The sequence below is a fragment of the Ranitomeya variabilis genome, chromosome 4 (genome assembly GCF_051348905.1).
Source record: "Ranitomeya variabilis isolate aRanVar5 chromosome 4, aRanVar5.hap1, whole genome shotgun sequence".
Classification (NCBI taxonomy): domain Eukaryota; kingdom Metazoa; phylum Chordata; class Amphibia; order Anura; family Dendrobatidae; genus Ranitomeya; species Ranitomeya variabilis.
The window spans coordinates 659843114-659868165 of record NC_135235.1 but is presented as its reverse complement, the minus strand read 5'-3'; the positions used below and the strand labels follow the sequence as shown (position 1 = coordinate 659868165).

At 47.4% G+C, this 25052-nt stretch overlaps 1 protein-coding gene across 1 annotated transcript; it reads right to left on the bottom strand.

Moving 5' to 3' along the window:
• Nucleotides 1–2566: 2566 nt before the first annotated feature.
• Nucleotides 2567–23515, bottom strand: LOC143767527 (uncharacterized). Its single transcript, XM_077255938.1, has 7 exons — nucleotides 23484–23515; nucleotides 13139–13288; nucleotides 12830–13009; nucleotides 12623–12746; nucleotides 12450–12541; nucleotides 12162–12252; nucleotides 2567–4046 (listed from the first exon to the last, which is right to left on the bottom strand). Exons 1-7 carry the CDS (start codon nucleotides 23508–23510, stop codon nucleotides 2776–2778), a joined length of 1935 nt encoding a protein of 644 aa, XP_077112053.1. The 5' UTR covers nucleotides 23511–23515; the 3' UTR covers nucleotides 2567–2775.
• Between the last annotated feature and the right edge of the window lie 1537 nt (nucleotides 23516–25052).

Here is a 25052-nt window from a genome sequence, read left to right as displayed (position 1 = left end):
TAAATCTAATAACTTGTTGGGCCACCCTTAGCAGCAACAACAGCAATCAAGCGTTTGAGATAACTGGCAATGAGTCTTTTACAACGCTCTGGAGGAATTTTGGCCCACTCATCTTTGCAGAATTGTTGTAATTCAGGCATAGGTTTCCAAGCATGGACCGCCTTTTTAAGGTCATGCCACAACATTTAAATGGGATTAAGATCAGGACTTTGAGGAGGCCACTCCAATATCTTAATTTTGTTCAGCTTGATGTCACGATCAGATGTCAAGACATTCCCCATTCAGGATTTTTAGGCAGACAGCAGAATTCATGGATCCATTTACCACAACAAGTCTTCCAGGTCCTGAAGCAGCAAAACAGCCCCAGACCATCACACTATCACCACATTCTACGGTTGGTGTGATGTTCCTTTTCTGAAATGCTGTGTCAGTTCTACGCCAGATGTAATGGGACGTACGCCTTGCAAAAACTTCCAATTTTTGTCTCGTCAGTCCACTGAGTATTCTCCGAAAAGTCTTGGGGATCATTCAGATGTTTTTTGGCAAAACTGAGACTAGCGTTTATGTTCTTATTGCTCAGCAGTGGTTTTGGTCGTGGAACTCTGCCATGCAGGTTATTTTTGCCCAGTCTCTTTCTTATGATGGAGTCATGAGCCTGTAGTTCTTTGGATGTTGTGGTGTCTTTTGTGACCTCTTGGATGAGTCGTCGCTGCACTTTTGGGGTAATTTTGGCTGGCCACTCCTGGAAGGTTCACCACTGTTCCATGTTTTTATCATTTGTGGATAATGGCTCTCACTGTGGTTCGTTGGAGTCCTAAAGGTTTAGAAATGGTTTTAGAACCTTTTTGCAGACTGATTCATCTCAATTACTTTGCTTTTCATTTGTTCCAGAATTTTTTTGGATCACGGCATGATGTCTATCTTTTGCTCTACTTCACTTTGCCAGGTAGGTCTTATTTAAGTGATTTCTTTATTGAGAACAGGTGTGGCAGTAATCAGGCCTGAGTGTGGGTATGGAATTTGAATTTAGGTTCCCAAAGATGTGATAAACCACAGTTAATTTAGGTTTTATGGGGGAGGTTTATCAATCACTTTTTCTCAAAGGGCCCTGTAGGTTTGGATTTCTTTTTCCTTTAATAATAAAGACATTTAAAAACTGAATTTTGTGTTATCATTGTCTAATATTTAAATTTATTTAGTGATCTGAAACATTTAAGTGTGACAAACATGCAAAAGAATAGGAAATCAGGAAGGGGCAAACACTTTTTCATACAACTGTGTATTAGTATTAAAATCAAAGATGCACTGTAAATTACCCTAATAAAATATACAACAGTAAAATATATATGTAATATATATACATACACACATATATATGTGTGTATATATGTGTATAAAACAATAAGACGTGGTACCAGTGCTCTGTGAAACAATGGGTGAGTACTACCCAACAAGAACAGCCCAAACAACCAGACAATAGATCCACAGAAAAACATCAAACAGGGAATAAATTATAAAATGCCTTATTATATAAAACTGGCAACAATATTAAACATACGTGCGCATAATAGGACTAGAAGCCGACTTATATGCTCCAATATACAAAGTAATGACAACCCTGTTTATGTATGATAGATCCCTCAAAGGTGCAAGTAAAAAAAGTGCAACTGTGCAAAAAAATATAGATCCTAAATACACAAAGAGCGTGTTTTAGGCTAGGGTCACATTGACTTAGGGCAATCCGTTTAGCGCTAGCGGATTGCGCTAACGCAATGTCTTTTTCGGGGTCACGTTAAACGTCCCCGCTAGAGCAGATCCCCGATCTGCGAGAGCGGGGAACGGACCTCGGGCGCGCCGCGGACTCTGCAAGCAGCGTCCGAGGCGCGCTACAAAAGACCGGCACATCGCTAGCGCGTGCCGAAAATGACACGCGCTAGCAATGCGCTTTAACATTGCGGGCAATGGGAGCGCTAATGGACGCGTTGCACGGCGTTAATTTCCCCGTGCAACGCTGTCCGTTAGCGCTCAGCCATAAACGCAATGTGACCCTAACCTTATATATGGGCCAAAGTGCCTTAACACATTTTAGTGTAACCGAAACAATCATATACCAGGATTCAAATAAAGGGACGAAGGACAAAGGTCCGAAACGCGCGTCGGGGTGCATTTTATAGGACGTGGCGACCCTGGAAGGTAATACTCTGGATATATTCCCTTGTTTACACCCTCTCTTTTTTATAGCACTTTATTTGAATCCTGGTATATGATTGTTTCGGTTACACTAAAATGTGTTGAGGCACAAGGCACTTTGGCCCATATATAAAACACGCTCTTTGTGTATTTAGGATCTATATTTTTTGCACAGTTGCACTTTTTTTACTTGCACCTTTGAGGGATCTATCATACATAAACAGGGTTGTCATTAAGTTGTATATTGGAGCATATAAGTCGGCTCCTAGTCCTATTATGCGCACGTATGTTTAATATTGTTGCCAGTTTTATATAATAAAGGCATTTTATAATTTATTCCCTGTTTGATGTTTCTCTGTGGATCTATTGTCTGGTTGTTTGGGCTGTTCTCCACAACGGTGTATTAGTAGCTGCATATGTTTTAATTCAAGTTCCAACTTGTTTTCTCGTTTACTTATTTGTCATTACTTCGACTCTCGGTTATGCATTTTCTTTCTCAGTTTGTTAAAAATATGTGGTTTTTCACTGTGAAATTTCCTTTGTGGTCAACAAAACTTAGTTTTCGAGTAGAGCATTTCTCACCTTCTACGCATGAAAATGCCTTTTTCCTTTGTGAGATATTTGATGTTTAGTAAAATTCCTTTTGTTGGTAAAACATTTCCCACATTCTGAACATGAAAATGGCTTATTTCCTATGTGACTTCTCTGATGTCTAACAAAAGTAGATTTATCTGAAAAACATTTCTCACATTTTGAACATGAAAATGGCTTCTCCCCTGTGTGAGTTCTCTGATGTGTAACAAGATTTGATTTCTCTACAAAACATTTACCACATTCTGAACAAGAAAATGGCTTCTCCCCTGTGTGAGTTCTCTGATGTGTAACAAGATTTGATTTCTCTACAAAACATTTCTCACATTTTGAACATGAAAATGGCTTCTCCCCTGTGTGAGTTCTCTGATGTGTAACAAGATTTGATTTCTCTACAAAACATTTACCACATTCTGAACATGAAAATGGCTTCTCCCCTGTGTGAGTTCTCTGATGTGTAACAAAACGGGATTTATATGCAAAACATTTACCACATTCTGAGCATGAAAATGGCTTATTCTCTATGTGACTTCTCTGATGTCTAACAAGAATTGATTTATCTGCAAAACATTTCTCACATGCTGAGCATGAAAATGGCTTCTCCCCTGTGTGAGTTCTCTGATGTTTAACAAGACGTGATTTATAATCAAAACATTTCCCACATTCTGAACATGAAAATGGCTTATTCTCTATGTGACTTCTCTGATGTCTAACAAGAGTTGATTTATCTGCAAAACATTTCTCACATGTTGAACATGAAAATGGCTTCTCCCCTGTGTGAGTTCTCTGATGTTTTACAAGACGTGATTTATATTCAAAACATGTCCCACATTCTGAACATGAATAAGACTTTCCCTCAGCATAAACTCTTTTTTGTCTAACATGATCTAATTTCTGGTTTAAATATTTCCCACATTCTGAAGAATAAATTCTTTTCTCCTCCATTTGAATTTCTGGATATGTAACAAAAGACTTTTTGAGAGAAAAACTTTTTTCATATACTAAACTTGAAAACTGCTTGTTTGCTGTCAGAGTATTATGACATTTAACACCTTTTTTGCGATTTTTATTTTTCTTAATAGTCTGTGATGAATCAGAAGATAGGTCTTGTATAAAAGGATCAGATGATGGATCTTTGCTATGGAAGGATGATGGAATATCTGGAATAGTGGCACAGATGTCAGTTTTATCTTGATTGATATTAAGGTCATCTAATTTAAAAATTGAAGATGCCAATTGTCCCTCTGATCTCCTGGTGCAGTCATCTGCCAGGAATAAAGAATAATTTTAAATAAAATATAATGAATTATATTTTTATAATATTTGTAAAATACCCAAAGAAATGACAAGTTATGCAGCAAAATTCAATTATTTACTAAGCCAAAAACAATTAAAAAAATCTAACAGTAAACTTTGAAAAGCAACATGGCTTCCAGAATCCAACAGCAAAATCTGCATTCCCAAAAGCCCTCCCTCACTCCTGAGCCTCACAGTGTGCCCAAAACTGTTAGTATCCACATGTATAGCATTGCAGTAACGGGAAGAACCCATTTAAACATTTACAGTTTGCGTGTCTCCAGAAGTACAAGCTGAGCACCACTTATTGGGTACTAAAATTGAAAATTTGCAATTGTCATTCTCAAACATCCACTGCTTGCTAGTTTCCAGAGAATACCTGTGTAGTAAAAATAATCTTTAATCTTAAAGTTGAATTCACTGAGGGAATTAGATAATCTGCAATGGTACTCGCAACTATTCCAGTAAAATCTGCATTCCCAAAACACACTTTTCCTTCGGAGCCCTGCCATGTGCCAAAATGTATGAAATTGTCCGATTTAGGAAAAGCTGCCAGATATATTGCGAGGTCCATTTTTTTCCTATTTCTTCTAGTCAAATTGAAAAATTGGGGCTACATCACTATTTATTGTGACACACCTAAAGGGTTGAATTTCCTGACTGTGGTTTTTGATACTATGAGGAGTACAATTGACAACAATATACAGTAGGCCCTCCAAGTAACTCCAAAAGTGAACTTGGTCGCCCCAAAATAAGTTTTGTAAATGGCCTTGAACATATGATAATTGGTTGTTCACGTCTTTTAAAATCCTAAAGAAATAAAAGGATGTTTGAAAAATGTTGTCAACCTAAAGCTGAAATAGGATAAATGCTATTTATTAAATATTTTATGTGGTATCACTTTTTGTTTTAATGTCATACAAAATGTTAGGCTACGACCCAACGGTCAGTAATCGGCAGCGCTTTGGAAGCTGCACATGTCCGCTGCGTCCAAAGTGATGCCGGCTATTAAGCGCCGGTGATTCTGCATGTGTTCATAAAACCGTGCAGAATCACTGTGTCCAATACACTGGACGGGTGATATTTATCTTGTGGAAACTGAGCGTCTCCGCAACATAAATAGACATGCTGCGATCTGGAACGACACGCCATATGTCCGCCTCAGCAGGGAAGCCGTGGGTGCCGATGCACGCATAGTGGGCATAGGATTTCTTGAAAAAAAATCTAAACAATAAAAGTACACATATTTAGTATCGCCGCATCCGTAACGACCCGACCTATAAAACTGTCCCACTAGGTAACCCCTTCAGTGAACACCATTAAAAAAAAAGGCAAAAAAACAATGCTTTATCATACCGCCAAACAAATAGTGGAATAACACGTGATCAATAAATAGACGGATATAAATAAAGGTGGTACAGCTGAAAACATCATCTTGTCCTGCAAATATCAAGCCACTATATAGCTCCATCTCCAGAAAAATAATAAAGTTACAGCTCTCAAAATAAAGGGATACAAAAATAATTATTTTTTATATAAAATAGTTTTTATTGTATAAAAGCGCCAAAACATTAAAAAAAAAAAGATATATAAATGAGGAATCGCTGTCATCGTACTGACCCGAAGAATAAAACTACTTTATCAATATAACCACACGCGGAACGGTATAAACGCCCCCCCAAAAGAAATTCATGAATTGCTGGTTTTTGTTCATTCTGACTCCCAAAAATCGGAATAAGAAGCGATCAAAAAAATGTTATGTTCCTGAACATGGTACCCATAAAAACGTCAACTCGTTCCACAAAAACAAGACCTCACATGACTCTGTGGGCCAAAATACGGAAAAATTATAGCTCTCAAAATGTGTGTGGTGATGCAAAAACTATTTTTTGCAATAAAAAACGTCTTTTAGTGTGTGACAGCTGCCAAACATAAAAACCCGATATAAAAACCCGCTATAAATAGTAAATCAAACCCCCCTTTATCACACCCTTAGTTAGGGAAAAATAATAAAACAAAAAAAGTACCGAATATACTCGAGTATAAGCCGACCCCCCTAATTTTGCCACAAAAAACTGGGAACACTTAATGACTCGAGTATAAGCATAGGGTGAGAAATGCAGCAGCTACTGGTAAATTTCAAAAATAAAAATAGATACCAACAAAAGTAAAAGTAATTGAGATATCAGTAGGTTCAGTGTTTTTGAATATCCATATTGAATCAGGAGCCCCATACAATGCTCCATACAGTTCATGATGGGCCCCATAAGATGCTCCATACAAAATACGCCCCATAAGATGCTCTACTGTATATTAAAATATGCCCCATATAATGCTTCGCAAAGGTTAATAATGGCCCCATAAGATGCTCCACAGAAACATTTGCCCCATACAATGCTGCATTAAGGTTGATGGCCCATTAGATGCTCTATAGATTATGCCCCAGAAGATGCTCCACACATTATGCCCCATAAGATGCTCCACACATTATGCCCCCATAAGATGCTCCACACAATATGCCCTATAAGATGCTCTACACATTATGCCCCATAAGATGTTTCACACATTATGCCCCATATGCTGTTGCTGCGATTAAAATAAAAAAAATCACAAACTCACCTCTCTTCGCTCAGGCCCCCGGCACTTGCAATATTCACCTTCCCCATTCCACCGCTCTGTCTTCCATCCTCCGCAGTGACTGTTCAGGCAGAGGGCGGTGCGCACACTAACTACGTCATCGTGCCCTCTGACCTGAACGTCACAGGCTGAGGACGGAAGACAGAGTGGCGCGCAGCGGTGGAACGGGGTCAGGTGAATATCGCGCAATGCTCACCCTCCCCGTTATACTCACCTGCTCCCGGCGCAGTCCCTGGCAGCGTCTCACTGTCAGATGGTCTCCAGGAGCCGGCGGCATCTTCCTATGTTCAGCGGTCACATACCTTCATTAAAGTAATGATTATGCGTCCATATTCATTACTTTAATGAGCGGTACCACGTGACTGCTGAACACAGGAAGAGCTACCCGGAGACCATCGGACATGCAGGGACCGCGCCAGGAGCAGGTGAGTATGTGACAGCTGCTGCTCCCCCGCCGACCCTTCTGGGACAACAACTCGAGTATAAGCCGAGAGGGGAACTTACAGTCCAAAAAAGTGAGCTGAAAAATCTCTTTTTGATTACCCTGGGGATCAGTGGTAGAGGTGTACACAAGAATGGAAGGGAGAACTGTGTTCAGGGCATCACTAGTACATCGGATCCGATCGCTACCGGGTCGCGAGATCTGGACACAAACTAAAGGACCTTGTGGTTGAGTATGGATGCCATGAGGTCGACGTCCAGAGTCCCTCATCTGAGTCAGATCCTGTGAAAGAGTGACGGATTCAGTGACCATTCGCCTGCGGCTAGACCTTTTCGGCTGAAAAAGTCTGCTGGCCAATTTTCGACTCTTGGGATGCGCACCGCAGAAATTACTGGGACATTCTGCTTGGTCCAGACCAGGATCCGAGTGACCTCTGACATCACTGCCTGACTTCAAGTTCCCCCTTGATGGTTGACATACACCACTGCCGTGGCATTGTTGAGCTGGACTCGAATAAGACATCAGTGAAGAAGTTTCTGCCAATGAAGCAGGGCGAGAAATATTGCGCGGAGTTCCAGAATGTTGACCGGAAGAGATGATTCCTGAGCTGACCATCGACCCTGGTCCGTCAAATCTTGAAACACTGCTCCCCAGCCAAGAAGACTGGAGTCCATTGTTGCTATCTTGCAACGAATGGGTAGGACAGACCTCCCGAGATGGACCGACTGGGAACACTCCCACCATTTCAGGGACTGCTTTATCAGCAAGGGAATTGAGACAAACTGATCCAGGGAATGGATCAACTTGTCCCACCTCGCTAGAAGGAAGAGTTGGAGAGGACGCATGTGGAACTGAGCAAATGGCACTGCTTCCATTGAAGCCACCATCTTGCCTAGTACGCTCATGCAGACGCTGAGGAAACAGGGAGAACCACTGAGAGACCGAACCCCGTGCATAAGTGCTAGAGACTTTTCCTTGAGTAGGAAAATTTTTGCTTGCGCGGTGTCGAAAAGCATTCCCGGATTAAAAAGACGTTGGACCGGGATCAGAGACGACTTTGCGGTGTTGACAATCAAGTCCAGATGGGAAATAGTGTCCGGGGTGATACGTAGTCTCTCCTGGCACGTCGAGGGGGTTGCAGCCTTCATGAGGATGTCGTCTACATAGGGAATAACAAGGATGCTTCGTAGAATGGCCATAGCTGTCGCCATTATTTTAAAGCGAAACAGCAGCGCTGTGAATTGGAAGTAAAGTCCCAGAATGGCGAAAAGAAGGAATCTCTGGTGCGGGGGAAAAATAGGAATGTACAGGTAGGCATCTTGAATGTTCACCAAACAGAGAAATTCCTCTGGCTCCATGGAGGCCATCATGGATCGAAGTGACTCCATCTTGAAGCGATGCAGTCGCACATATTTGTATATTAATTTGAGGTATAGGATGGGACGAACTGAAGCGTCATTTTTGGGGATCACAAACAGGTTTGAATAAAAACCTGAGAAGCGCTCTCGTGTGGGAACAGAGGCAATAACGCCGGCCTTGAGGAGGGAGTCGATGGCCTTGAAGAACCCCGGAATGAGAGAGACATTCTTCTGTGGACGGGACTCGAATAAACAAAATCGAGGGAGAGTAGAAACTCTATCTTGTAACCATAGGAGGCAACGTCTCTGACCCAGGCGTCGTCAACTACGAATAGCCACTCATCCCGAAACTGAAGGAGATGACCGCCCACCCTGAGAGACCTCTCAAGTGGGGGTGACCCATCATGCTGAAGAGAATCTGTTGATGCCTGACTTGGGTGGCCAGCCTTGAGCAGGTCTTGAACGCCAGGTCGGGTTGGTTTAAAGGAGGGCTTTTCCTCTGTTGACGCACTGGGGACTTGTCCTGCCGGGGGTTACGCTGGGATGGGAATCTCCGAAAGGATTGAATTGGAACTGTGCAGCGGGGCGCTCGTTTGACTCTATGTTGGGGTAGAGAAGTACTCTTTTCTCCCGTGGCATTGGAAATCATCTTGTCCAGCTCTTCTCCGAAGAGACGAGAACCGTGGAAGGGAATACCTGTGAGGGACTTCATTGAAGCGGAGTACGCGTTCCAAGCTTTCAGCCACAGGACCCTGCGGATGGTGATGATGTTGACAGCTGCTAGGGCTGAACAGGCGGCTGCATCGATGGACACGGACAATAGGTATTTTCCCGCGTGGCCGTTTGGTCCGCAAGATCTGCCAGCTGGTCTGTAGGGGCACTAGTGATGATACCCTGACGGAGATGTTTCGCCCAGGAGGAAACAGCCTTGGCTACCCAGGTAGCCGCGAAGTACGGGCAGAGGGAAGAACCCACGGCCTCAAAGGCAGACTTGGCCAACGATCCAATGTGTCTGTCGGAAGGTTCCTTTAAGGAGGAACCATCAGAGGGAGAATAGTATTAGTGGCCAACCGGGAGACCGGAGGGTCCACCGAGGGAGACACTGCCCACTTATTAAGCAGGTCAGGTATAAAAGGGGATACAGGACGCCCATGCGTTTTCTTCTCTGGAAACGCTTTTCTGGGTGCTGCCATTTCACAGCCAAAATCCTATTGAACTCGTTGTGGTTGGCAAAGGCAAGGGGAGGGCGCTTCATTTTCCTAAAAAACAAAGTCTGCTCAGAGGGAGAGATCTCTGAATCCTATATGTTAAGAGTCTCATTAACGGCAACAATTAGACTATCCACCGTGTCATGCAATTTGGAGACCTGTGCGGAGTCCACGAATGTGAGTCTGACTCTAGCGCCTCTAGAGTGTCTGAGGAGGGAGACAGGGAGAGTGCTGGAGTCCTGGAGGATGGTGCTGGAGATGATGAACTAGATGGTGACCTAATACTGGTGCACTTTTTGGAACTTCTGGAATTCCTGTGAGGGGAATCCCTTTGGGTATGCGAGGGGTTAACATTAGTGATGAGCGAATATACTCGTTACTCTAGATTTCTCGAGCACGCTCGGGTGTCCTTCGAGTATTTTTAGTGCTCTCCTTCGAGTATTTTTAGTGCTCGGAGATTTAGTTTTCATCGCCGCAGCTGAATGATTTACATATGTTAGCCAGCATAAGTACATGTGTGGGGTTGGCTGGTTGCTAGGGAATCCCCACATGTAATCAAGCTGGCTAAGAGATGTAAATCATTCAGCTGAGGTGAGGAAAAGTAAATCTCCGAGCACTAAAAAATACTCGGAGGACACCCAAGCGTGCTTGGGAAATCTCGAGTAACGAGTATATTCGCTCATCACTAGTTAACATCCGACGCATCCGAGGGTGGTAATTGTGGTTTGCTGGCAGGATTAGGAAGCTGTTCCAAACCCGAGACCAAAGTGTGAGATACTTTGGTTAGGTCAGCTACTGACTGAGATAGAGATGTCACCCACTCAGGAGGTGGCTCACTCTCATTGCGAGCAGTGGGGGGCTCCTGAGAAGACATATTAGATGGTTTGCAATTATGGCAGAGGGATGAGGACTGACCAGAGGGTACCTTCTTGTTACAGGAGGAACATGCAAAGTGTATTACGATGGGAGGAGGATGGGAGTGAGACTCCATAGAGTTAGACATAGATAGAATGGAAGTGTGAAAGGAAGAAAATATATGCCAGGGAGAGCTGCCGGGGATGAAAGTTGACCTCCCCCACCCCCAGTGACAGAGCTTACAGATCTGGATCCTGGCCGAAAGGAACCAATAGGCATAGCCCGAGGGGTGGTAGGCTGGAGACCGGGAGCTGCGAGTATGAGGCTACAGACGGCGTGAAGATGGCGCCGGGTCATGGGTGGAGCCTATCTCGAGCGCAGAGGACGGTGCTGATAGGCTGGCGGGAGTAGGCAGAACATCAGCACAAGCGATTGGGCGGCCTGTTAGGGGCATGGCCTAGCCCCGTGGTAGGCTGAAGCGGGGGACTAAATTTGAGCCAAGGAGCCGCAGGGGGGAGAGGGATGGCACGGTTGACGTCGCGGGCAGCCGAGAGAGCCAGGGATAGGACAGGAGCGCAGTTAGTTTAATCCCTGGTCTAAGATCCTTAAAGAGATATATTTTTTTTTTCTATATGGAGACTCCAGCACTGCCGCATGGAATACTTTTCCTGAATATCCTGCATCCTTATTCGCAAACTGGTGATGGAAGACGAACTTGCATGTAGACCTCTGGGCCACTGAACATCTTCAGTAGCGGTCAGGTAAAAATGTTGTCCTCCTACCCTGCACGACTGGCTCTGGAGGGCGGGCGGTGCAGGGGGTAGTGGCAAGGACCAGTCCGCAGCTTCTCTCTTGCAAATGCCCCAAACACTCTTGATGTGTTAGGAGGCATGGGGTCCTGTCTGGTAGACACGAGAGGGTACAGTAGTGACGCAATCCGACACTGTGCTACCGGTCTCTAGGGAAGCGAGCGGAGTGACCAATTACACTCTGTCGCCCAGATCACTCACTGATTCTGTAAAATAGAGATCATTAATAAAACAAAACAAAAACCTAAGGTAGAAATGGGGCTGAGGGCAGCCCTGTGTCCACTTCCTACTGACGCGAAGCTAAAATTGATTAGCATTCTGCCAGTTAGTGGTTATATACTGTTGCAGAGGAGCTAACCCTTTTTTGGCATAGTGTCAACCTCCTAGTGGCAGCAGCATACACCCATGGTTTCCTGTGTCCCCCAATGAAGCAATAGAGAAATAGAAGTTTAAAAATTTTGACAAATTTCCATTTTTTTCACAAATAAACTCAAGTCATATTGAAGAAATGTTATCACTATCATACAGTACAATATGTCACACACAAAAAATAGTCTCAGAATCACTGGGATCCATTGAAGTGTTCCAAAGTTATTACCTCATAAAGTGAAAGTAGCCATAACTGTAAAATTTGTCCCGGTCATGAAAATACAAACGGGCTTTGGGGTTAAAGAAGTTAATTGTGATATGACTGGACAACACCACTGATAAAGCAGTGTCGAACAGTGACTGAGAAGAATATGTGACGTCTTTGCATTTAGTGGTTACTACTCACCTGGGTGGTCATATGTAGGAATCTCCTCTTTACACCACTCATCACCCCACGTATATGTCTCTGTAGTATTAATATCGGTCACATCTTCACCCTGAAACAAATATTGTAAAAGTTACAGACAGATGGAGAAGTCACATCTATCATCAGCTCTAATCCTGCCATCTCCACTGTTTCATTACACAAGTATAAAACATATAATACTGGTGGATAAAACAAGACTGAGCACAAGACCTTCACAGCCATCTACGCATCATAGAGGAGATCTCATGACACCTTCTCTCCATCTACCTGATCATCCTGAGGAACATTAGGATCTTCTTGTTTACAGTCCTGTGGAAGAAGAGGACGGGGACATCTCTCTGGTGTTGTCCTGGATAGAACTGGATGAAACACATACAGTTAATGAATTCATTCTTTATACAGATAATTATAGGCCGTGTGTATTTAGTCCTGTCTATTACCTGGTGATGTGAGGGACTGGGGAACCTCCATTATGATATCCTTGTACAGGTCTTTGTGTTCTTCTAAATACTCCCACTCCTCCATGGAGAAAAAGATGGTGACATCCTGAAACCTTATAGGAACCTGACACATACAAGGATATCGTCATCCCCTTGATCCCTCCATAGCGTTACTGTGTAATGTCCCAGCATTCCCAGCAGTGTCACCTCTCCAGTCAGCAGCTCAATCATCTTGTAGGTGAGTTCTAGGATCTTCTGGTCATTGATGTCCTCATGTATCAGGGGGTGAGGTGGAGGCCCTATGATTGGGCTCAGGGGTCTTCCCCATCCCTCAGACACAGGGTCCTGACAGCGCTCACTAGAGGTCTTCTTCACTACTGTGTAATCCTGGTTATGGAGACACACATAAATAAATCTCACTGCAGTCATTTTCAGAGTCCTCACCTCTCCAGTTCTGTCCATCTGTTATTCCCATAGATAAGAATGATGTAATGTGACATCATCAGAATCTCTCACCTCTCCAGTAAGCCGGAAGAGGATCTCTAGGGTGAGGTGTAATATCCTCTCTGCCATCTTGTCCCTGTCCCCATCCATCCTTGACAGATGAATCAGGAAAATTCTCCTATATAGAAGTTCTCCACTGGGAGGATCCGATATTGTAGTAATCTGAATTAAATGAAGATGAGCAGATGTAACATCATAAAGGCTACCATATAATAATACCATTATTGGAGATAATAAAAGGAAACATATCAGGAGATGGAACGTGTAGATGTTGTATTCTCTCTTATCTTGCATGAACTGGAAAATAAGTTGAATTCCTGAGTAAGACATCTCCTTCATGTTCCCAATCACTGGCTATGTTGACTGCGACGTTGGCTGTAGAAATCACAGGTTCTTTGGGACTGAGCAGAAATTAGAGACTGATGGGGGACCCAAGCAGCAGTGGTATTTTTAGAGACTACAGAAAAGCCTGGTGGAGAAGAATGGTTGTGTGTGTGGGGGAGTCGGGAGAGAAAACTGTCAGCATGATTGTTTGACCAACAGGTACCTCATGTGTATGGGGTCAATTAGTATTACACTGACAGGCAGGGATAATACACCGCACTACAATAGTACAGGGCATCACCGGAGCAATCAGAGGCTTGTATGCTGTATAATCGCACTAATGAGGGGTGTGGAGAAAAGCTGAAAAATGTCTTAAAGAAATAAATAAAAATCACAGTTTTAGAGAGAGAGAAAGAACATTCTCCATTATTGATGAGAACAGGGAGAAGACATCTTCTATATATCTGAGGTAACTGAAAAAATGCATGAACTGTTTTATTTGACGCAGAAAGAAAGACAGAGAGAGCCCCTCATACATCTATACCACCAGCTGACCATCCTAGATCAGTTTTCAGCCTTGTGAGACTGTTCCAGGAGGTCGCGGGTATGTGCCGGGTTCATGTGTATCTGCAAGAATGGGAATAAGTGAGGATTTATTTATTAGCTGATGGAAAAGGTGGAACAATATTGTGCGGGCAACTTGTAGTATCATAAATTGTGTAGTGATGTTGGTACTGGGGGAACATTAAACTGTGTGGAGGCAAGAAAGGGTCAATGTGCTATGAGAGCAATACGTGTTTTCATGTTTCCTGTCTCTCAGGCTATGTGCACACGTCAGGATTTCTTGCAGAAATTTCCTGACAAAAACCAGACATTTCTGCCAGAAATCCGCATGTGTTTTTTTCGCGGTTTTTGCGCTTTTCGCGGTTTTTCCCAATGCATTAAATAGCGGGAAAAACGCGAAAAATACGCAAAATTAATGAACATGCTGCTTTTTTTTTTTACCGCGATGCGTTTTTTTCGTGGAGAAAAAAGCATCACGTGCACAAAAATTGCAGAATGCATTCTAAATAATAGGATGCATATGTATGAGTTTGAGCGTTTTTTTCGCAAAAAACACGAAAATTCCTGAACGTGTGCACATACCCTCATAGTTGTGTGGTATGTATCTATCAGAGGAAAATGAAAAAAACGTAAGGATTCATATAAAGAATCAGCATAAAAACACCAAAAGGGGTCTAAAAAAGCTTTCAAGGTCAGTCTTTTGCTATTTGTATATAGGATATGCTCTCTGACTGAGCACTCCACCCATCAGTCTGTGGCGATTTTAATTACAGCAGGATCCTACCTACCCATATAAATGTAGGCTTCAGGATACACATTAGGATAGGTTCCCAGCACAGAAGTTTGCCTTGCCATGGCTGCTGGGCATGTACGAATTGGCCAAATTATGAGCTAGGTATGTTCATTTTTTCCTATTATCTAGAGCAGTAATGCAATTCATATTTCATATATTTCATGTTTTCATGCTATAGTGTTACAGTGTGCTACTTTAGTTGTTATGTATAGAGATGGCTACTCCTAGTTTACACCAGTTTTCTGTTTGGAAGTGACAGTCAGTGTTTTGATATTTAAAAATGCTTTCAAGTGAAAAATAAAGATCACAGTTTTAGCAAGAGAGAAAGAACATTCTCCATTCTTGATGAAGACAGAGAGAAGACATTGTCTATATATCTGAGGTAACTGAGAGACAACATCCATTATTGTATCTGAGGTAACGGAGAGACAGAGGCAGAGAGCCTCCTCCATTATATCTGGGGCACAGAGTGGGGGAGTCCTGTGTTCCCCAGGCACATCCCAATATATCGCCATGACAGCCGGGGCCTAACAATGGGGTCCTAGAACGAGGTCATTAAATTATAAAGAGAAAACAACAAGGTAAAATCCAGCTACAGTCACTGAAGAGAAAAAGTTCTACTGCTGGGATAATCTGTCCCCAGAATGTCTCCATTACATGTACAGCTCCCCCCGCAGATAACAGCCCCTCATACATCTATAGCACCGGCCCCAGGGCCACATCTCCAGCCCTGGGAAACTGATCCAGGAGGTCGGTGCTGTGTCCCGGGGTCATCTGTATCTGCACCAGGAGTGGGGGAGGGAGGAGTTATTTATTGGGAGGAGGGTGGTGCCATATTGTACTATCATAATGTGTGTGTGGGGGGGATGGTGGTACTGGGGGAACATTATACTGTGTGTGGGGGGATGGCGGTACTGTGGGAACATTATACTGTGTGTGGGGGATGGCGGTACTGTGGGAACATTATACTGTGTGTGGGGGATGGCGGTACTGTGGGAATGTAGAGACCGCAGATAAAGAAGGATGCAGGGACAAATGGGAGCCAGAAAGCAAACAGCGTTTTTAACTTTTCTTTTAACTTCCAACCAAAAAGATAACAACAGTTTTCCACGCAGGGAACTTAAGTACAAGTCTACAATATCACAGTAAATCCTATCTACTAAATAGGAGGCCTGAACTATACCCGAAGAACGCGGCAGCAGCTTACTAGTACCTCCCCTACTAAGGTAAAGTCAACAACGTTCACTTATCAGTGCTGTTTCAGCGATGTAGTCCCGGTGGTGAGGCTCCGTCAGCGACGTAGTCCTAGTGGTGAGGGAAGGCGGTGTCCTCCGACGTCGAGCCCAGGTGTAGATTCGAGTCCAGAATGTCTTTTGCGGTGCTGCGTTACCTCCCACAGGCGGACGTTGATCCGGGGTAACAGTTTCCACGTCCAGAGAGGAGTCTTTTTGAGGAGAATTAGCAGAATTATCAGTATCAGTCACAGCTAAGAAAAACCCAGGAGGGCCCGGAGCACTCGGTGGCAAGATGCTCCCGGGGAGCGCGGTAATACTGTCCCTGAGCTGATCAGCACTACCCCTCTGCCTGGGGGGTCGCTGACGACGAATGCGCCTCTTTTTGGGGCTCTGGTAATTGCCCGCAGTGTCTGTTGCACGTTTTCCCCCTGCTTCCAGCGAGTCTCACTGCGGCCTGCACACACACAACAACTGCGCTGCAGTTTCCTCTCCTCAGAGATTTCCCGCGCTTCTCTGCCCCTGCTTTCGCGCGTTTTGCTTTTTATCCTCTCCTCTCCCTGCGTCACTCTGCCTCCTGTCACATGAGCCTGGCTTCCCATGCGCCCCTCAAATCCGTCCTCCGGAACCCCGACTCCCGGCAACAATGGTTCCACCCGTCTGCACAGCTCACCAGGTCCCTGTCCCCTACATTCCCCCACCCTGTATGCTCGCCAGTCCCCGGGCGAGGCCTTCGCACTGACAGGTCGCCCACCTGACGGGTTGTTCCACACTTGGGTCTGTCTAGTGTGTAAGTCAGGACTGTAGCGAGTTGGGGGTCTACCGGCAGTAGAACGTTCAGAACGTCGTGGCTCGGGTCCTTGTGTAGGGGGAATGTCGTCAGCGGAAGGGTGACTGGTCAGGGGTAGTGTAGTAGTCGAGATAGGGGGAGTATTTTGACGCCGTTCTTCTTCTTCATCATCTTCTTCATCCCACCAATGGTTGTTGGGGGACTCAGTCGTAGGTGGCTCTTCCCTGATTGCGGATTCCGGGGTGTCCGAGTCAACAGAGCAACACAACCGGAGCATGTTGCGATGAAGAGTACGAGTACCTGTACTTCCGGGGGCCTCAGACTGCACTTCATATACAGGTCCATGCGGGTCTATACGGGGAAGCACCCGATAGGGTGTTTTTTCCCAACGATGGTCTAACTTGTTTTGCGGTCTTTGCTCTCGAACGAGTACTCGATCACCTGGCCGGAACTCTGGGGGTTTTGCTGTAGGGGTGCTCCGATGCTCCACTTCCCGAATTCGAGTGTGTACCAGTCGGTGTAAGGTCTGCAGCCGATGCCGATGATCACGCACCCACGAAGCCATCCCTGTTCGGGGGCCTTCTTCCTCCGAAGACAGTTCCAGATCTGTCATGCCTTTTCCGGGGCGCCCAAAGACCACTTCATACGGGGTGCGTCCTGTGACTTGATGAACTCTATTGTTGTAGACCCACACTAGGTCAGACACATACTCCGGCCAGCGGGCCTTCTGATCTTGTTCTAGCGCACGCAGCATTTGAAGCAAAGTCCGGTTAAACCGCTCACAAGCCCCATTTCCCTGGGGGTGATACGGTGTGGTGCGTGACTTATCAATGCCGTAGAGGCGATGCAGCTCTTCCATGACCTTGCCCAAGAAACAGGCACCTTGATCCGAATGTATTCGCCTCGGACAGCCGTAAACTTGAATAAAGTTCTTACAGATAGCGCTCGCCGCCGACTCAGCTGTCTGATCACGGGTAGGGGTGACTACCGCGAATTTTGAAAAATGATCTACCATAACGAGGCAGTGTTCGTAGCCTTGATGCGCTGCTCCAATGGTAATGTAGTCTATCATTAATACTTCAAAAGGGGCAGACGTCGTGATGCTCTGCACAGGCGCCCTTTCCTCCGGTGACTTGGTTAGCTCACATTGTCGACATTGTCTACAGGCAGTTTGTACTTCCGCAAGCAGCCGAGGATGATAGAACCGAGTTTGCAGCCACTTAAACGTCCTCTTCACTCCGAAGTGTGCCCCGGACTCATGAGCTTCTTTAGCAACTGCGGCCACCACGGGCCCTGGTAAGACCATCTGCCAGGTCGGCTCGGAATCTGCCTGAGCCATGGTTAAGTGGCATAAGAGCCCGTCCTGAAGAGTTAGGCGCTCCCACTGCCGCAGAAGAAGGTTCAGGTCTGACGGGAGAGTTTGTCCAGGGGTTCTCACGGGCAATAGACCATTCGTTATCCACTGTCGTAATGGAGCTAGTTCCTGGTCTTCCTGTTGCAGCCGTATCCATTCGTCCCGACTCTGAACCAACAGTCCTGTAGCCGTTCCGTTCCCGGTCTGTTCCCGGCTCACAGCCGTCTGAGCAGCGCCCCCGATGGCGTAGGGGATTTCTTCTCCCTCCAGCTCCTCATCTCGGTTAGTTCTTGGGGGGTTCTTCTGCAGACGAGATAACACGTCAGCATGAACATTCTCCGCTCCTCGCTTGTAGAGGATACGGTATCTGTACTTGGCCATCCGGGCTACCCAGCGCTGTTCCAGGGCACCCAATTTCGCATTTTCCAGATGTGCCAATGGGTTGTTATCCGTGCGTATCAGCACCTCGGAACCGGCCAGGTACTCAGCGAACCGCTCCGTCATAGCCCACACCACGGCCAGCAGCTCCACCTTGAAAGAACTGTAATTGTCCGGGTTCAACTCAGAGTCATGAAGAGACCGACTCGCATAGGCGATCACTCTCTCCCGCCCATCCTGAACCTGAGACAACACGGCCCCCAATCCCTGAGAGCTGCCGTCGGTGTGTAGGATGAACGGTTGCGAAAAGTCCGCATAAGCCAACACCGGCGGCTCCATGAGAGCTGTCTTCAAGTCCCGGAACGCTGCTTCTTGTGGCTCCTGCCATTGTATCTTCTTTCCCCGTTCCTTGGGGGAGCTTCCTTTCAGCAGGACTTGTAGATTGTGAGAACGGCGAGCAAAGTTCTTCACGAAGCGCCGGTAGTACCCAGCGAGGCCCAAGAACGACCGTACATCCTTGGCGGTCTCCGGTGTGGGCCACTCCTGGATTGCGGCAATCTTCTCCTGCGATGGCCGGACTCCTTCGGCGGACACCACATGCCCCAGGTACTCGATCTGTTCCCGGAACAAGTGACACTTCTGGGGCTTCACCTTAAGCCCGTATTTCAGCAACCGGTCTAGTACCTGCTCCAGTCGGCACAGATGTTCCTCGAATGTTGGAGCATAGATGATGATGTCATCCAGATAAATGAGAGTGGCCTCGAAGTTCAAATCCCCCAGACACCGCTCCATTAATCGTTGGAAGGTGCCTGGAGCGTTGGCCAGCCCAAACGGCATTCGATTGAACTCGAATAGTCCCATGGGAAGGATAAACGCTGTCTTAGGACGATCTGCTTCTGTCATCGGGACCTGCCAGTATCCGCTGGCTAGGTCTAAGGTGGAAAAATATTTGGCCCGACCCAGCACGGAGAGAGACTCCTCGATACGGGGAAGTGGATAAGAGTCTCGGACGGTGCATGCATTTAGCTTACGATAGTCCACACAGAACCGGAGCGTGCCGTCCTTTTTCCGCACCAGCACGATCGGGGCAGCCCACGGGCTCTGGCTCTCGCGGATCACTCCCTTTTGTAGCATCTGGCCTAACAACGTCTTTACTTCCTGGTACATCTGCGGGGGAATCTGTCTGTACCGCTCCCTGATGGGCACTGTATCTCCGGTCGGAATTCCATGTTCGATGGCCGTGGTACAGCCAAAATCATCTTCATGTTGTGCGAACACTTTAGCATAATGTCCAAGGAGTCGCTGCACTTGTGAGATCTGTGATGGATCCAGGTCCGACAATTCCGTCCGCATGTGCTCCAGAATAGTTTGACCCTTTCGAAACGCCATTGGCTCAGGATCCTGCGTAGACCGGACACTGACCATCCAGGGATCAGGGGAATCCACCGTTAACTGCAAAGTATCTGGAGGGGGCATCACTTCTAATGGTCGTAACACTTTGGCCATCTCACTTCGGACCCGTAGCACGACATCGTGTTCGTCCACATTCACACATCGCACTGGTACCGCCCCATTTTTAACAGTAGCCAGGGATCGGGCCACCAGCAGTCCTGTGGGCAAAGGGGATGTAAAGGTGGGCTCAATCTGTACTTGTACTCCTTCTAGAGGGATGCGAGCTCGTATGGGCAGGGATATAACAGTCTGTCCTGGGGGGAACGTCACCTTTGCTGTCGGGGAAGTAATTACTCTCCCTAGTATGTCTCCCTCCTGACAGGTCTCTTGTACCCGGACTTCCCTCACTAACTGTCTGAACACGGAGCCCTGAGGTGTACTGGTCCCCCACTGATTGAGTGTCTCTTGCGTAGTCTCCCCTAACAGAAAACTGCCAAAATCTTTCAATACGTTCATCCCCAAGGTCACAGTATGTTGTGGGCCGGGATCTCCCCGTGTTAACACAACCCCCCGGCGGCCCAGGTCCTTCCCACATAAAGATATTTGCATCCAGGTGACCCCTTCCACTGGGATGGGCAGCTGATTGGCGGCCTGTAACCGAATTACGGGACCCCATTGGGGTCTGACTGTCAAAGGAAAGTGTTTTCTAAAATAAGCCTCGGGCATAGTCGTGACTTGGGACCCGGTGTCCACCAGACAACGGACAGCCCGCCCTTCAAACTCTGCCCAAACCAGGGGGCAGCTGGCAACCAAATTTCCGGGACTTTCACCACCCATCCGCGGGGACTCTGGCTCCGAGCGTCGTCCCCTTAGCTCGGAGCCCTCTAGTTTAACGCCTGACGGGACGAGGCCCTCCCTCTCCGGGGGCACTCCCGTGCGAAATGTCCTGCCTCCCCGCAACCATAGCAAGCACCGGGGACCGGATAATATCCTGGACGAGCGCCACGAGCTGGACTCCCAGACCCTTGCCCCCGGGGTAGCTCCCTTGGGCTTCGCGCATTCTTTTTAACTTCAGCCAGTTCGTCTCTGATTTGTTTGAGCTCCTGCCGCATCTCCTGAACCCACGACGGCTCACCCCCTCCTGGTGCAGCGGTCTGGATAACCCGAGTCTCTCCTGTCAGGACCGTCACCCCCCTCTCTTGCTCCCGGGTGCGGGCCTCATTGCCTATGTCGGAGAAAGTCAGGCGCGGGTCGACCCGCACTCGTTCACGTAGAGCCTGTTTGGTCAACTCATCTCGCAGTCCCGTCACCAGTTGGTCGCGCAGGGTCACGTCAACATGTCCCATCCCCACACCATCTTTCCGCACGATTGCAATGTTTAGCTCCTGCAGAGCATTCATGTACTGAGTGACAGTCTCGCCTTCTTTTTGTCGCCGTCCAAACAACCGGGCCCGCAGCTCTCCCACGTCGGTGGGATCCCCGTGCGTCCCCTCTAACACATTTAACACCCCGGTAAAAGTATTCCGCTCTGTGGGGGGTCTCAACATCACTGAATCTCGGGCCTCTCCGTCTAAGGCCATAATGGCCACCTCTGCTTCCAGGGCCGGGGTCATAGGATGCATCCTCAGCAGCCCCCGCATCCTTTCAGTCCAACTCCACAACAACATGTTGCTCCCATTAAACTTGGGCAGGTTATTCAACATGGCCCCCAATGAGAGAGACGCTCTCGGCCCAGCCCCATCCTCCGTATCTTCTGGCTCCCTCTTTGGATCCTGCATCCTGCCGACTACACCAAATGTAGAGACCGCAGATAAAGAAGGATGCAGGGACAAATGGGAGCCAGAAAGCAAACAGCGTTTTTAACTTTTCTTTTAACTTCCAACCAAAAAGATAACAACAGTTTTCCACGCAGGGAACTTAAGTACAAGTCTACAATATCACAGTAAATCCTATCTACTAAATAGGAGGCCTGAACTATACCCGAAGAACGCGGCAGCAGCTTACTAGTACCTCCCCTACTAGGGTAAAGTCAACAACGTTCACTTATCAGTGCTGTTTCAGCGATGTAGTCCCGGTGGTGAGGCTCCGTCAGCGACGTAGTCCTAGTGGTGAGGGAAGGCGGTGTCCTCCGACGTCGAGCCCAGGTGTAGATTCGAGTCCAGAATGTCTTTTGCGGTGCTGCGTTACCTCCCGCAGGCGGACGTTGATCCGGGGTAACAGTTTCCACGTCCAGAGAGGAGTCTTTTTGAGGAGAATTAGCAGAATTATCAGTATCAGTCACAGCTAAGAAAAACCCAGGAGGGCCCGGAGCACTCGGTGGCAAGATGCTCCCGGGGAGCGCGGTAATACTGTCCCTGAGCTGATCAGCACTACCCCTCTGCCTGGGGGGTCGCTGACGACGAATGCGCCTCTTTTTGGGGGCTCTGGTAATTGCCCGCAGTGTCTGTTGCACGTTTTCCCCCTGCTTCCAGCGAGTCTCACTGCGGCCTGCACACACACAACTGCGCTGCAGTTTCCTCTCCTCAGAGATTTCCCGCGCTTCTCTGCCCCTGCTTTCGCGCGTTTTGCTTTTTATCCTCTCCTCTCCCTGCGTCACTCTGCCTCCTGTCACATGAGCCTGGCTTCCCATGCGCCCCTCAAATCCGTCCCCCGGCAACAATGGTTCCACCCGTCTGCACAGCTCACCAGGTCCCTGTCCCCTACAGGAACATTATACTGTGGGAGGATGGCAGTACTGGGGGAACATTATACTGTGTGTGGGGGGATGGCGGTACTGGGGGAACATTATACTGTTTGTGAGGGGATGGCGGTACTGTGGGAACATTATACTGTGTGTGGGGGATGGCGGTATTGTGGGAACATTATACTGTGTGTTGGGGATGGCGGTACTGTGGGAACATTATACTGTATGTGGGGGGATGGCGGTACTGTGGGAACATTATACTGTGTGTGGGGGATGGCGGCACTGTGGGAACATTATACTGTGTGTGGGGGATGGCGGTACTGTGGGAACATTATACTGTGTGTCGGGATGGCGGTACTGGGGGAACATTATACTGTGTGTGGGGGTATGGCAGTACTGTGGGAACATTATACTGTGTGTGGGGGATGGCGGTACTGTGGGAACATTATACTATGTGTGGGGGTATGGCAGTACTGTGGGAACATTATACTGTGTGTGGGGGTATGGCAGTACTGTGGGAACATTATACTGTGTGTCGGGATGGCAGTACTGTGGGAACATTATACTGTGTGTGGGGGATGGCGGTACTGGGGGAACATTATACTGTGTGTGGGGGATGGCAGTACTGTGGGAACATTATACTGTGTGTGGGGGTATGGCGGTACTGTGGGAACATTTCCATGTTTCCTGCCTTTTACAGTTGGTTCATATGTATCTATCAGAGGAAAAGGAAAAAAAGGTCAGGAGTCATATAAAGAAGTAACAAAAAAGCATCAAAATGGTCTCAGTACTGAAGGGGTTACTGCCCCCTGCCCCCGCCCAGTAATGGGGAATCTCCAGCACCTACCTCCACCTGCCGAGCCGCACACCACATATATGGCTGCTCTGTGCGCACAGGACCTGTGATGAGGTCACAGGAGGGGAGGAGTCAGGGGGTCACATGATCAGGGGCCTCAGTGTATGCAGGACTCTGCTGTGCTGGTTGTCATGGTGCTGGATGAGGGGAAGTTTATGTGTGGGGTCAGGAGGGGTTTACAGGGTGGATGTAGCAGAGCCGTGTGTGTACGAGGTGTACGGAGCGGAGCCGTGTGTGTACGAGGTGTACGGAGCGGAGCCGTGTGTGTGCGAGGTGTACGGAGCAGAGCCGTGTGTGTACGAGGTGTACGGAGCGGAGCCGTGTGTGTGCGAGGTGTACGGAGCGGAGCCGTGTGTGTACGAGGTGTACGGAGCGGAGCTGTGTGTGTACGAGGTGTACGGAGCAGAGCTGTGTGTGTACGAGGTGTATAGAGCAGAGCCATGTGTGTACGAGGTGTATAGAGCAGAGCCATGTGTGTACGAGGTGTACGGAGCGGAGCCCTGTGTGTACGAGGTGCGCAGAGTGGAGACGCGTGTGTATGAAGTGCACGGAGCGAAGCTGTGTGTGTATGAGTTGTGTGGAGCGGAGCCGTGTGTGTACGAGGTGTACAGAGGAGTCTTGTGTATGAGTTGTGGGGAGAGAAGCAACATGTGTATGACGTGTATGGAGCTGAGCCATGTGTTTATGACGTGAGCGTAACCATGCGTCTATGATGCGTACGAGGTGGAGCCGTGTGTGTGTACGATGTGTAAGGAGAAGAACCCAGCTAGGCGTGCTTCCTCTGTGACGGGTCTGAAACCATTGGGGCTGTCACCTATGTTGCAGAGGGGAAAGCTTAAGGCCCTGGACCATTCCCGACAGTTGAGAAAAGTGGGCGTGGCTAAGCTGTCGAATTGCAGCGTGCGAGTAATCTGACAGTTACGGCAGGTACGTGCAGTGCCCAAGAGGTCAGTGTAGGTGCTCCTAACGCAGAGTATCATGAGAGAGCAGGCCTAAGGGCTTGTTCACACTTTCCTTTTTTTGCGGATTTTTCAGGTCCTGATTTGGAAAACCCGCAGTGCAAAACCGCGGTGGTTTTCCCTGCGTTTTTTTGTGCGGTTTCTCCTGCGGATTCCACTGCGGGTTTCCAACTGCACTTTCCTATTGGTGCAGGTGGAAAACCGTTGCGGAATCCGCAGAAAGAAGAGACATGCTACTTCTTTTTTTCCGCAGAAAATCCGCGCGGATTTTCAAGCGGAAAAAAGCAAAGTGGGCACAGCGGATTTGGTTTTCCATAGGGTAACATTGTACTGTACCCTGCATGGAAAACGTCTGCGGATCCGCAGCTGCAAATCCGCTGCGGATCCGCAGCAAAAACCGCAGCGTGTGAACATAGCCTTAGACTTGAAGGCCAGAGGCTGATAAACGGAGACTGTTGTCAGAGCCTTGTACCGATATCGCTGACACCACTGACACTGTTGACACTGCTGACTGTGAGACATAGGGCCTGAGTATGGGACATAGCCTCGCGCCCACGCAGACCCCACATAGGTGAAACCGCCGTGCAGGACAGAGACATTG